Source organism: Colius striatus, unplaced genomic scaffold, assembly GCF_028858725.1.
Source record: "Colius striatus isolate bColStr4 unplaced genomic scaffold, bColStr4.1.hap1 scaffold_46, whole genome shotgun sequence".
Taxonomy (NCBI): domain Eukaryota; kingdom Metazoa; phylum Chordata; class Aves; order Coliiformes; family Coliidae; genus Colius; species Colius striatus.
Genome location: NW_026908527.1, coordinates 555,702 through 568,911, shown reverse-complemented (window position 1 = coordinate 568,911; position 13,210 = coordinate 555,702). Strand labels below are relative to the sequence as shown.

The 13,210-nt window shown below is 53.1% G+C and overlaps 2 protein-coding genes across 15 annotated transcripts in view; one reads left to right on the top strand and one right to left on the bottom strand.

The window, feature by feature from the left end:
* LOC133629476 (histo-blood group ABO system transferase 1-like) overlaps positions 1-5,675 on the bottom strand; it is a 41,435-nt gene extending 35,760 nt beyond the window's left edge. For 9 of the 14 annotated variants that reach the window (XM_062020123.1, XM_062020133.1, XM_062020136.1 and 6 more), the window contains exons 1-2: positions 5,080-5,675; positions 4,135-4,261 (exon numbers count right to left, since the gene is read on the bottom strand). The gene's annotated coding sequence lies outside the window, so the exon portion shown is untranslated. The remainder of the gene's footprint in view (positions 1-4,134; positions 4,262-5,079) is intronic. The other 5 variants (XM_062020126.1, XM_062020127.1, XM_062020129.1 and 2 more) reach the window with 5 other exon arrangements.
* A 210-nt stretch (positions 5,676-5,885) lies between these two features.
* Positions 5,886-7,633, top strand: LOC133629478 (dolichyl-diphosphooligosaccharide--protein glycosyltransferase subunit DAD1-like). The gene is made up of 3 exons (XM_062020148.1): positions 5,886-6,174; positions 6,768-6,918; positions 7,432-7,633. The coding sequence occupies exons 1-2, from the start codon at positions 5,940-5,942 to the stop codon at positions 6,896-6,898; spliced, it is 366 nt and encodes a 121-aa protein (XP_061876132.1). The 5' UTR covers positions 5,886-5,939; the 3' UTR covers positions 6,899-6,918; positions 7,432-7,633.
* The last annotated feature ends 5,577 nt before the right edge of the window (positions 7,634-13,210 follow it).

The following is a 13,210-nucleotide window of genomic DNA, read 5'->3' as shown; positions in this document are numbered from 1 at the left end:
CAGCACTTACAACTCTATGGGAAGTGGCAGAAAACCAAACTCAGAGCTCATTATGGCTGTCAGCATTCTAATGAGCCCCTTGAGGAGTGTGCTGCTGCCTCCCTGGTACTTTGCACCTTGGCAAAATCCAGCAAGCTGCCTTGAAGAGATGCTGAGCAGAAGCAAGGAAAAGTTTTGATGGAGCCCAGTGTGAGATGTGAGACTACAAACACAGCTGGACAATGTGTTCCCACCAGGGGCTCATTAGAACAGAAACTCTCAAACTTTGAAAAGCCATTGACTTCTCCAGTATCAAACTTCCCTTGCAGGTATCAAGCAGCAATCCTCAAGTGCTGGGAAGGTGCTCCTTGCAGTCAGCAATTCTCCCCTGCACCCATGGCATGTGGAAAGGAAAAGCTTTGGGCCCATCTCTCCAAACTTGCTCTTCCAAGACACTGGTAGATGCACAGGTCCTGCTTTGCTTGGAATAACCATCAGCCAAGATTGTGACCACAACACACCCTGCTGACACTTTCATGGACTGCAGACAGGCTCCAGCCTAGCTGACAGCTCACTCCTTCCAACCTCATCTGGCTCATCTTGGGATTTACACAGAGAGGTTCAACGTTGCACCTCAGCCCCAGTCCTCTGTTACACTACACCTTGAAAACCATGAGGTCAACATATGCCACCACCCTTTGCCAGAGCTCTGACAATGCTCCAAGTAAGGGACTACAATAGTTTACCTCTGAGTGATGTAAGAACAAGTTCCAACAACGTTATCTCCTTGTTACAATGGAGGTAGAACAGACTGACCAAGTGACCCTTTGGCACTGCTCCTCTCCCTCCCACTCATGGAGCTGAGTTGCAGTTGCTGAACTGGTGCTGGTTCACCCCTTTGGAGGGAAACCTCAAGCCTTTCTCACAAGAAAAGCAGAACATGAGCTTGCACACAGTTTAAGAGTGCCCCTGCTCCCCTCTCTGATCCTACCAGTCTCTCAGAAGAGTGGGGGTTTTCTTGTGGTTACTACATCACATTTAGTGGCCTGCTGAGAATGTCCAGGCAGCCCTGGGCACCTCAAATGTTTGGACAAATGAACCAAGCTCTGTACAGCTGTTTTAGGCAACCCAAAGATGAGTATAACAACTGGCATGAATCTCAGAAGCTAAACAAGAGTCCATTCTGTCCTGGCTGCTACAAGGGTCACAACTAGCCCATAAGAACTGGCCTAAGAATCTTCAGGCTCTGAGCCCAACACCTGCCCTGTGCTACAGATGGGCAGCACCTGCAGAGCTAATATGGGTCAGAAAGTGTAGCCTAAACTCAGCTGCCATGCTGGGATACCAGCCAGGGTCTTGTGGTACAGACACATTCTCACTGCTTATGTCTTACACTAGCTGGGCTGAAGCTGTGTCATGCTGAACTCTGCCAGAAAAGCTCTAGCTCAGAGCCTCCTTGGTTTGGGCAGAGTTGGGAGTGGGAAGGAAGCACAACAGTGGTTGCCCTTCCCAAATGAGGCTTTGGCAAAATGGGCTACTGGCCTCCACAAAGATGCTGGCACAGAGACATGGTTTAGTGGTGGACTTGGCAGTGTTGGGTTAACAGGTGATCTTAAGAGTCTTTTCCAGTCTAAATGGCTCTATGATTTTATGGTTTCTGTGTTCACAAGAGTGCTGTGCACACAGCAGAAAAGATGTTTAGAGGTGGCAGCAGCAGGCACAAGAACAGTGACTCCTGATGGAGCACTCCTGCTGCACCCCACTTGCTGACATCTTCAGTTTACCCCAACAGGCCAAGGCTGCCTCAGCAACTCCCACACCTGGACTGCCACGTGAAACCACTGGTTGGGAAATAAAGCACTTGTGTACATCAGATCCATGCCATCAAAACCTCCAAGAGAACTCATGATTCACAAGCTGGCAGCATGCTGGAGGTAGAACTGCAGGAGCTTTTGATTGGCAAAGCAGTCAGGCAATGTTCTCCTTCCTTTGAGTTGAAGATGGAAGACAGAAGAGTGAAAGAGCTGAACTTTCTGCTGGCCCTCCTGTGAGAAGGGATGTCACAGAGAATAGGGAGGGGAGCAATATGGGGCAGAACAGGGGACACCCAGACCTGAGCTTTTATTCCCAGGCAACATCACAGGAAAGGTCACTGCTTGATGCTGATGATTGGAGGAAGGTGCTGTGGTGGCTGAGGCACATCTGGTGTGCTCTGATTTAGCCAGTGGATCTTTATATAGTGAAAACCAGAGACAAAGATGTGTAGTTTAGTTCTGCCCTTTCATGGCTGTCTTTCTCCTGCTTATCCCTTCTGATACTCTAGAGAGCATAGCTATGGGTGCTGAGGCACAGCTGTGCTCTGGTGTTGGGGTGCTGGACACATACACACCTCAGCTGAGATGCTGGAGGAGCTTGGGAAGAACATAGGTCAAGGTGGCCAATGCTTCTCACTTCATCTCCCTACTGTGCTGTTCCATGGAACACTCTCTCTCTGCTTGTAACCTGAGTTTTCATCTCACTCCTTTAGGTTTTCAACTGCCTTCCCTCCTCTTTTTCTCCCAGACACCAGTCCTCCTTGCCCTAAAGACAGACCCATGTCTCATTTTGCACTCAGACCTACCAGGTTTTATTTGTTGTGTCTGCATCTTTGAACATGGCTTTGGAATCATTTCAGATGCTAAAGAACGACTTTCTAGCAAAAGCAAGAACATCTAAGCTCACAGCCCATATCAAACCTGCCACTCAGTTTTCCTTCTTCAAACCCTCCTTCCACAATGCTCAACAGAAGGGTACATAGAAGCCAGGATGCTGATATCACAGCTCTTCTTATCACAGCATTCCCATGAAATCATTTCCCTTTAATTGCTTTTTTTCCAGCAAAATGCAAGGTTCCATCATCATTACCATAGAACCATAGAATGGTGGGGTTGGAAGGGATCATCTCATACCTGCTTCTCAAAAGACACGAAATAACTCCCCTTTCACAGCACACAAAACATTGGACATGTTTTTTAACACCACAGATGGACAGGTGTTATCTGGGAGCTCAGAACAAGCAATTCCTTAGAGCAACAACATCCCTCAGCAAAAACCAAAAGCTTTTACTTTAGGTTGAAGAATAAAAGTTGAGTTTCCCAAGCCACTGCCCCTTCAATTTTTCCCTCTCAATTACACTCAAACTCTAAGAAATAGTCCAAACAGTTGCCAGTAAGACTCAGAGAACTGTTTTGGTTGCAAAAGACCTTTGAGCTCCTGAGTCCAGTGCCAACCCCACCACTCAGCTCAGTACCTCAGCTTTGGGATCCCTCCAGGGCTGGGCACTCCCCCAGCTCCCTGAGCAGCCTGGCACAAGGGCTGACACCCCTCTCATGGGAAAAGTTCTTCCTCAGCTCCCACCTCAACCTCCCCTGGGGCCAACTTGATGCTGTTTCCTCTTGTCCTGTTAGTCACTACTGCAGAGACTGACCACCACCTCATCACAACCCCCTTTCAGAGAGTGATCATGTCTCCTCTCAGCCTCCTCTTCTCCAGGCTAAACAGCTCCACCTCCCTCAGCCCCCTCCCCATCAGACTTGTGCTCCAGACCCTTTACCAGCTCTTGTGCCCAGCTCTGGACATGCTCCAGCCCCTCAACGTGCCTCTTGTAATGATGGGCACAACACTGAACACACCAGTGCCAAGTGCAGGAGAACAATCAAGACCTTGCTCCTGCTGGCAACTCTATTTCTAACACAATCCATGATGCCACCAGTCCTCTTGGCCACCTGGGCACGCTGCTGGCTCATGTTCAGCTGCTGTCAATTAACACCCCCCACGTCCTTTCCCTCCAGCAGCTTTCCAGCCCCCCCTGCCCCAAGCCTGGAGCATTTCCTTGGATTGTTGTGCTCCAGGAGCAGGACCCAACCCTTGGCCATGTTAAACCTCATCCCATTGCCCTCAGCCCACCACTCCAGCCTGGCCAAGGTCCTCTGAAGAGCTTTCCTCAGACAGATCTACGCTCCTGCCCAGCTTCATGTCATCAGCAAACAGACTGACAGCGCCCTCAATCCCCTCATTCAAATCACTGATAAAGACACTAAACAGAACAGGCCCCAGCACTGAGCCCTGGGGAACACCACTGGTGAATGACCAACAACTGAATTTACCCCCACTTACCAGCACTCTCTGGGCTTGTCCACACAGACACTTCACCACCCAACACAGAGGGGGTCCATCCAAGCCATGGGCAGCTAGTGTCTCCAGGGTGATGTTGTGGGAGGACAGATGGTTTTCCCATTGAAGCCTGAGGTAATGAAAGCATGAAGTATCTCAGCCTGTTTCCCACCCCTTGTCACAAAACTTCTCTCTGCATCCCTTAAGTCCATGAGAGGATGAAGATTCCTCTCAGGCCTGGTTTTGTTGCTGGTGTATTTATAGAAACTTTTCCTATTGTCATTTACAGCAGTGTCCAGCCTAAACTCCAATTGTGCCTTGGCCCTTCTAATATTCTTCTGTACCATAGAATAGTGGGGTTGGAAGGGACCTTTAGAGATCACCCAGTGCAACCCCCTGCAGAAACAGAGTCACCTAGATCAGGTCACACAGGAACATGTCCAGGTGGGTCTTGAAGACCTCCAAGGAAGGAGCCTCCATACCCTCCCTGGGCAGCCTGGGCAAGGGCTCCCTCACTGAAACAGTTCCTTCTTATGTTTATATGGAACTGTTTGTGTTGCAGCTTTATCTCATCATCCCTTGTCCTGTTGCTACAGAAGAAAAAAGGGATGTCCCAACCTCCTGACACCCACCACTGAGATATTTGTAACTGAGATCCCCCCTCAGTCTCCTCTTCTCCAGACTAAACAGCCCCAGTTCCCACAGCCTTTCCTCATATGAAAGATGCTCCAGTCCCCTGATCATCTTGGTGTCCCTGCACTGGCCTCTCTCCAGCAGTTCCCTGTCTTTCTGGAGCTGAGGAGCCCAGAACTGGCCACAGGACTGAGCAGAGGGGGAGCAGAACCTCCCTTGACCTGCTGCCCACACTCTTCTTGATGCATCCCAGGCTTCTTACCCACGAGGGCACAATGCTGCCTCATACTTAGCTTATTATCAATCAAGACTCACAGCATCCTCTGTTGTCCTCTTGTGCTGCTTGCCCTTTCTTCCAAAGGCCTCCAAGTCTCTTTTTCCTGCCGAGCTCCAGCTGAAGCTCCCTGTTCAGCCAGGACACCCCTTCTGCTTGCATGTGGTGACAGCAAGAACAGAGCAAACCCTGGAGGAGACTGTGGAGGTGTGGTCCCTTGCTTAAACAAGGCTGGACACGGCTGGTGGCGGCCTCCTCTAGAGGCCAGCACGGATACACGTCCAAGCAGGGCTGTGGCATGTCCAAGCAGGGCTGCATGCCCAAGCAGGGCTGTCCCCCTTTTCACTGCCCTTCCCTTGTGCCCAGGGGGGTGATTTACCCGCGTACACCCCGATCCACAGCCCTCGGCCCCTCACAACACGCTTCCATGGGCCTGGCTCTGACTCCCGGCACATCCCCTCACACGGGACTGAGGGATCCCACCTCCCCCCCGGGGTTCTCCGCGCTGCTCACGTCCCGCCAGCGTGCCTACGGGCTTCGCAGCGCCTCCATAACAGCTTTGTCCCCAGGGTAGGGCCTCACGGCTGGGCCGGGTCCTCACGGCTGGGCCGCGGCGGGACGCGCCGTCGACTGAAGGCTGAGGGAGGAGCGGAGAAGTGCGGGCTGCCCGAGCCGCTCCTTAATCTGCCCGGCAACAGCGGCCGCCGCGCTCCCATTGGCTGCTGCCTAACCTCGTGGGCGTGGCCTCTGCGGATCGCCCTGCGCATGCGCCTGTCGGGGTGGGGGGGAGCGAGAACCGGCCGTGTTGCCACGTGTGTTGCGCATGCGCGCGGCGGGGGTGGCGGGAGGGCGCGTGCGCGGTGGCGCGCCGGGCTCCGCGGTGCGGGCGGCAGCGATCGCAATGTCGGGAGCGGCCGGAGCCGGGGCCGGGGCTTCGCTGGGCTCGGTGCTGAGGCGCTGCCTGTCCGAGTACGGCAGCGGCACGCCCAGCCGCCTAAAGGTGCTGGACGCCTACCTGCTGTACGTGCTGCTGAGCGGCGCGCTGCAGTTCGGCTACTGCCTCGGCGTCGGCACCTTCCCCTTCAACTCCTTCCTCAGCGGCTTTATCTCCGCCGTCGGCAGCTTCATCCTCGGCGGTCAGTGCCCGCGCGGTGTCCCCGCCCGACACCCCATCCCGCAGCAGCTCCCCGAGGCGTTCGGCGCCGCCCCCGAGCCCTTGCAGCGATCGTTCCGGAGCCCCCAGGGCAGCCCCAGCACCTTCCCCGCTGGGGCGTGATGGAGGGGAACCAGGGGATGGGGCTGGGGGAGCTCTGCAGCGCACTTCCAACCCCACTGCAGCATCCTGGCCACCCTGCCAGCCCAGGGCTCCCAGCTTCCCCTTGTACTGGGCTCCTTCAGCAGCTGCCCCGTGATGAAACCAAAAGCCAAGCAGTGGCTGCTTTGAGGTGCTGCTCTCCTACAACAGCACCCAAAGCCCTCCCCAGCACGCAGGGTGGAGGCCATAGAAATGTGCATTTCTGTGCAAGGCCCATCCAGCTATAAGCCTGTTCCTCTCAGGGCTCAGCTCTCTCAGTGGGAGAGCTGATTGCATAAAGCCCCGTGTGAATCCCCTGCTCACCTTAAAGACAAGAGTTCCTATGCCCTGGTGGAACAGTGACCCAGACTGGGCTGAACTGCCCCAGGAAGCCTTGTGGCTTCCTTCTGTGATGTGTCATTCTTTGCCATGCAGTTTGCCTCCGGATCCAGATCAACCCCCAGAACAAGGGGCAGTTCCAGGGCATTTCACCCGAGCGGGCGTTCGCTGATTTCCTCTTCGCCAGCACCATCCTGCATCTCGTGGTCATCAACTTTGTTGGCTGAGCTCTGGAACACACTGTGAGGTACTGATCCCTGGGGTCACAAAAGGGGCAAGCACACTTCACACAGCTTCAGTACTGTTGTAGAGTTGGGAGAGAAATAAGAGAGGCAGCGCTCCAGGCTTCACCTTGGCCAAGGACAAGCTGTTACAGAAACCCACCTGTGTTTCTCTCTCTTGAGAGAAATGCCTCACTCAAAGGGCTTTTGGCAGCTGGAGCTCCCAGAGATGTCCTGTTTGAGGCCATGGCATGGCTGGTGTTTCTCAGCAGATGAGAGGAGGGAGTTTAGGACACACAGAGTTTGGTGCAGGAAGGTGCAGGACACAGGTGGGAGTTTAGGACACACACACAGAGTTTGGTGCAGGAAGGTGCAGGACAGAGGTGGGAGTTTAGGACACACAGAGAGTTTGGTGCAGGAAGGTGGAGGAGAGGCCTTATTGTTACTATTGCCAGAGGCTACAGGATCATTGGAGCCGGTGGGATGTTTCCTCTCCCTTTAGCAGAGACATTGTTTCTGTTGCCTTCCTCTCTTTCCAGGTCTGGAATTGCTCCTGAGCTCTGCTGCCAAAGCCTGGCACCAGGGCGTGTGGTTCAGCAGCAGACTCTTGAACCTGCCTCCTTGGCAGGGCAATGCTCAAGGGCTTTCCCCACAAACTGCCCTGTGGAGGGCTCTGCTGCCCCCTTACATTACCTCATTGCTGTAATCCTGCCTGTCAATAAAACCCTTTGTGATACTGCAGTCTTTTCCCTGTTGGTGGCAAGCACAGAGGTTCTTCTGACACTCAGGTTCCCTCTGAGGCATAACTCCCTGCTTTTACCCTCCCTCCCCAGCAGGTTTTGTTTCTGTGCCCCACTTTCAGAAGGAAGCAGGAGACAAGGAATGATGGAGACCCAGCTGCCACCTCCCCTTTCCATCTCCCTGTTTCCTGCACCTTTATCTTCTGGGAATTGCATTGCCAGTGTAGCCCCAGGCTTCCAAGCTGTGGAAGGTTTGGGTTAGGCTGTGGTCAGCACTCATGAGCAGAAGTACATCCCCAAGTGTACCTGTCTCCCCACAGGCCCATGGGGTTCAGCTGGATGTCCCAGCTGGACTCAGGCTAAGGCTGGGCACTGGTGCAGCCACTTGCCCACAGTGTTGGCTTTCCTTCAGTCTGATGTGCTCCTGCATTGTGTCCCAATGCTGCTTTGTCCTGATGTAAAGTCAGAGCCCTGTGGTGATCTGATTATGGGCACAGGATGAGATCCTAACCCCAGCCAGCCTCCCCCACACCTTTGGCTGCAGAATTTACCTTCAGGCATGAGGCTCCATCCTTGTGCTGATGCTGCTTCACACTTGTCCAGTTTGTTGTGGAGAGGTAAAAGGTGTGTTGGGGCTGTGTAACAGAAGTGCTTGTCTGCTGGTGCTTGAGTCTGATGGCTTTGGGTTATGGATCCTCTTTACCACCTTCCTCCTTTTGTATTTCCAGCTGTGCTGCAGCCATTAAACTCATGAAAGTGTGAAACCTGCTGTTCCTAAGCCTCTTGCTAATTGAGCCCCTGAAGGGTCAGGTATGAGGGAGCAGGCTCTGTCCTGTCTCATAGGATGCTGCCTGGCTCTGAAGTAGGAACAGAGAGCTGCTGCCAGCTCTGACACCACCAGCCTCAGGCATTAAGCTGGGCTACAGTGGTACCTGAAGGACAGGACAGCACAGAGGGAAGGACACAAACAGCCTCAAGTTGCCCCAGGGGAGGTTGAGGTTGGAGCTGAGGCAGAACTGTTTCCCTCAGAGGGGTGTGAGCCCCTGTGCCAGGCTGCCCAGGGAGCTGGGGGACTGCCCAGCCCTGGAGGGACCCCAAAGCCATGGGGTGAGGTGCTGAGGGCCAGGGGTCAGTGCCCCTGAGGACAGGGCTGGGACTCCAGGAGCTTAAAGCTCTCTTCCAACCAAATGATTCTGTGATTCTATGATCTGAATGAGCTTCAGGAGGCTTATAGGAGGCTGCTTGAGTCCACACTGTAGAAGAGGGCAGCAGAGAGGCTGTTCTGTGTACAGGGTCATGTTTGATGGGAGATGGCAAGCACTGGGCAGGGTGCTTTCTGCAGCAAAGCCCCTCAAACCCCTAGAAAGCAGGCAAATTCATCTCCTATCCATAGGTAGGTGTTGGGGGCTTGAGTTGGCACAGAGGAGAGGCCATGGACCATGGCAGCATCTTCCCTGCCACTGTGAGGAGACTCTGTGCCACCCCACCTTCCTCCCTTGTCTTCTGAGATGTTTCTGCATGGATTCAGTACCTGTGTAGCTGCACAGAGACCTGTCAGCACTCACAAAGCTCACTCACTTGTGTGCTCTCTCCCCACCACTCATACAGTGTGTTCCCTCCCCTCCTTTCCCCTGCCCACACTATCCATAGCTCAATCCTTCCCCAACCAACTCCCCCAGACCCAAGGGCTGGTTGTGCTGATGGGGGCAGGATGGGAAGGTGTCTCAACCCACACACCACCTCCTCCTCCTGCCACGTGCCCTTGTTTGCTGCTCCACTTTCCAGAGGAAGTGGGTTCTGTGGTGAGCTGTGGGGGAGCATCAAAAGCTGACCCAGATCTCACTGGTGGCATCATGGAACAAGTGGTGCAGCCCCTTCCTGCCCCACCTGGGCCATGAGACCCCTTCCACACCCTGCCCTGACTCTGTTATTTGCTGCCTGTGCTTTGCACTGTGGTTTTCCTTCCTTGAAGTAAACAAGAAAGCACAAAGTGGTGATGGGAGTGAGGGCACAAAGTGATGGGAGTCAGGGCACATTGTGATGGGAGGGAGGGCACAAGGTGATGGGAGTCAGGGCACAAAGTGGTGATGGGAGTCAGGGCACATTGTGATGGGAGTCAGGGCACAAAGTGATGGGAGTCAGGGCACAAAGTGATGGGAGGGAGGGCACAAGGTGATGGGAGTCAGGGCACAAAGTGATGGGAGGGAGGGCACAAAGTGATGGGAGGGAGGGCACAAAGTGGTGATGGGAGTCAGGGCACAAAGTGATGGGAGGGAGGGCACAAGGTGATGGGAGTCAGGGCACAAAGTGATGGGAGGGAGGGCACAAAGTGGTGGTGGGAGTCAGGGCACAAAGTGGTGGTGGGAGTCAGGGCACAAAGTGGTGATGGGAGTGAGGGCACAAAGTGATGGGAGTCAGGGGCACATTGTGATGGGAGTCAGGGCACAAAGTGATGGGAGACTGAAAGCTCAATATCTTTGGGGATCTTTGAACTAGACCCACAGCTTCAGTGTTTTGAATGTCACATGCAAACATATCACCTTAGTCCCAACATTTATCTGTGCACTCCTCCCCTCAGCTCAGCAAATCTCAGCACTGGGGTTGCTTCACCTGGAAGAGAAGAAATTGGGATGTGGGAACAGAGGCAGCACAGTGTCCTGCCTCCTTGCCCATAGAGCTGGGAGTGGGTGTGAAGTGCAACAGAAGTAAAGCCAAGATGGGCATGAAACCAAGGAGGTGCTGCAGGTCAGGGAGTGTGGCAACTTTTCTTCCACATCCCTGAAGTGACTTGCTTTGTAACCCAAATATGGTTTAGGCAGCTTCATTGAGCTGCCTCCCTGTGACATGGCAGATCTCAGCTCCCCAAGAGCTGCCTGGAGCCTTGCACAGGCTGTCTGCAGCTGGAGGCAAACGAGAGTGACTTCTGTGTCAAGGCAAGAGAATGAGTCCCTGGACATCTGTACTATAAAACAATCAGGTTAACAGACCCATAAAGTTTCAAGCTGCTCCTTGGCAGGAGAGGTCAGTGACACTGTCACTCCTGGCAGCACCATGGCAGACTAGGGGATGGCTGTTGTGTTGCTGCTCAGCACTGTGGAGTCAGACCCTGTGGTAGGGATGCTGGCATGGTCTGCACACAGGAACCCTCTCCCACACCAGGCACCAAGGCTTTTGCCTAAAAGCACTTCAGACTTTAGCCTTTCCCAACTCAGGAGTTCTTGCAATGGCTGTGAATCCATCAGGGTGAGAAATAACCTGGAAGTAGAAGGCATCCAGTCTGGTGGGGCTTTCCCTGGCACCTGGGGCACCAGTGCAAGGTCCCCAGCGAGGTGCAAGCTTTGCAGGGAGGTGCCTTTCAGAGCACCCTGCTCACTTCTCCCTCAAGGGGAATTTCTGGTGCTTCAAGAAGATGGAGAAATGTTTGTCACAGAAGGAGAAAACTTCCTTTCCAGCCTTGTTGATAGGCTCAACCTGGAGGCACAGGCCAGTTGGCTGGTGTCATCATGGTGGGGGCTGGGAGGGACTTTCAGAGCTCATCCAGTCCAACTCCCCTGCAGGAGCAGGTCAACCTAGATCACACAGGAACACATCCAGGTGGGTCTTGAAGAGCTCCAAGGAAGGAGCCTCCACACCCTTCCTGGGCAGCCTGTTCCAGTGCTGTCACCCTCACATAACATACAGCAGGGACCTTGTTCTCTAGGGACACTTGGAATATTGAGAGGCAGGACCCTTCAGGTGCCTCTGTTCCCCATAGCAGTAGGCATCCATCTTCAGGAACCCAGACACTTCATAGAATCACAGCATGGTGGGGTTGGGAGGGACCTTTAGAGCTCATCCAGTGCAACCCCCCTGCAGAAGCAGGGTCACCTAGATCAGGTCACACAGGAACGTGTCCAGGTGGGTCTTGAAGAGCACCAAGGAAGGAGCCTCCACACCCTCCCTGGGCAGCCTGTGCCAGGGCTCCCTCACTCAAACACTGACACAGTTCCTTCTTATGTTTAAATGGAACTGTTTGTGTTGCGGCTTCATCCCATCACCCCTTGTCCTGTTGCTGGCTACAATAGAAAACAGGGATGTCCCAACCTCCTGACACCCAATTGAGATATTTGTAACTATTAATGTGATGCCCCCTCAGTCTCCTCTTCTCCAGACCAAACATTCCCAGGTCCTGCAGCCTTTCCTCATATGAAAGATGCTCCAGTCCCCTGATCATCTTGGTGGCCCTGTGTTGGCCTCTCTCCAGCACTTCCCTCTCCATCATGAGCTGAGGAGCCCAGAACTGGACACTTACTGCTCTTCTCACCCTAAGCCAGACATATTTGGCTGTTTTACAGAAAGACAAACAAGTTTCTGATTTTTTTGAGCATTGTTTAATAGCAGCCAAAGGCCCAAAGAAATGCCAAGACATCAGTGTGGCTGCCAGTGCCCTGCACGAGCTGGCAGCTGCAAGCAGCACACACAGGGATGGGGCAACACTTCAGTGTGATTTCATGCACTGATTTTATAGAGGAAGGGGGAAGATCTGACATGGGTAGAGCTGAGCAAAAGGAGGTGGTTTGTGTTTTGACTCAATGCAAAGCCAAGACTTAAGCTGGTTTAGACTCAGCACGTTAAGACTGGCTTTCAAACACTGGCTGAGGTTCTCTTGTTCTGTGTTAAAGTGGGAATGTCCCTGAGTGCAGGGCTTCAACTTAGTGGGGGGTGGAAAGGAAAAGGAGCCTGCTCTGATCTAGCAAAAGCTAGCAAGGCATGGTGCTCAGCAGTCTAAGCTCCTCAGGGAAACAGAACACACTCCCATACACACCCCCTGAGATGTGCATACCTGAAAGCTACCAAAAATGGGACCAAATCCCACTCAAGTGATGCCTCACTTGCAGGTTTCAACAACCAGCAGTGTCTCAAGCAGAAATCATGTGTCATTGTAATGCAAGGAACAGTGATGGTTGGCAATTTATAGCAAGGGATGCTCATGCATGAACCCAGGCACTGTCATGCCAAACCAATCAGGCAGCTGGGGTGGAGGGATGATGAGAGTTTTAAGCATGTTGTTGAGTAGCTGTGTGACAATGCAAGTAAAGCAATTCAGACTGCAACATGGTACACAGAAAGAGCAAGTGGCATCCCTTGCAGCAGGCATGCATGTGTAAGTGGCATCCCTTGCAGCAGGCATGCCTGTGTAAGTGGCATCCCTTGCAGCAGGCATGCCTGTGCTCCCTCTTGCACACAATGCTCTGTTGAAGAGTCCTCAGCAGATGCTTTGGTACTTCAGGACTGAACCATCTGGTAACTTTCATTTCTATACAAAAAAGAAAGATAAAGGGATGTTGAATCATTGCTTGGAATCTGGTCACTGCTGCTCAGTTGTAGACCTGAAGTGTCCAGGCAACAGGAGGAGGACAGAGAGGTGATGCTGGGGCAAAACGAATAGATCGAGTCTGGAGTCTTAATAAGCACCAAACCAAGACTGGTCAGGGGAGGAACTTGATGGACAAACACCCAGACAAGGGAAGGATGGATGGAGAAATGGGAGAGATGTCTAGAAAGAATAGCAAAGTGTAATTTGTATGTAGATGAGGAA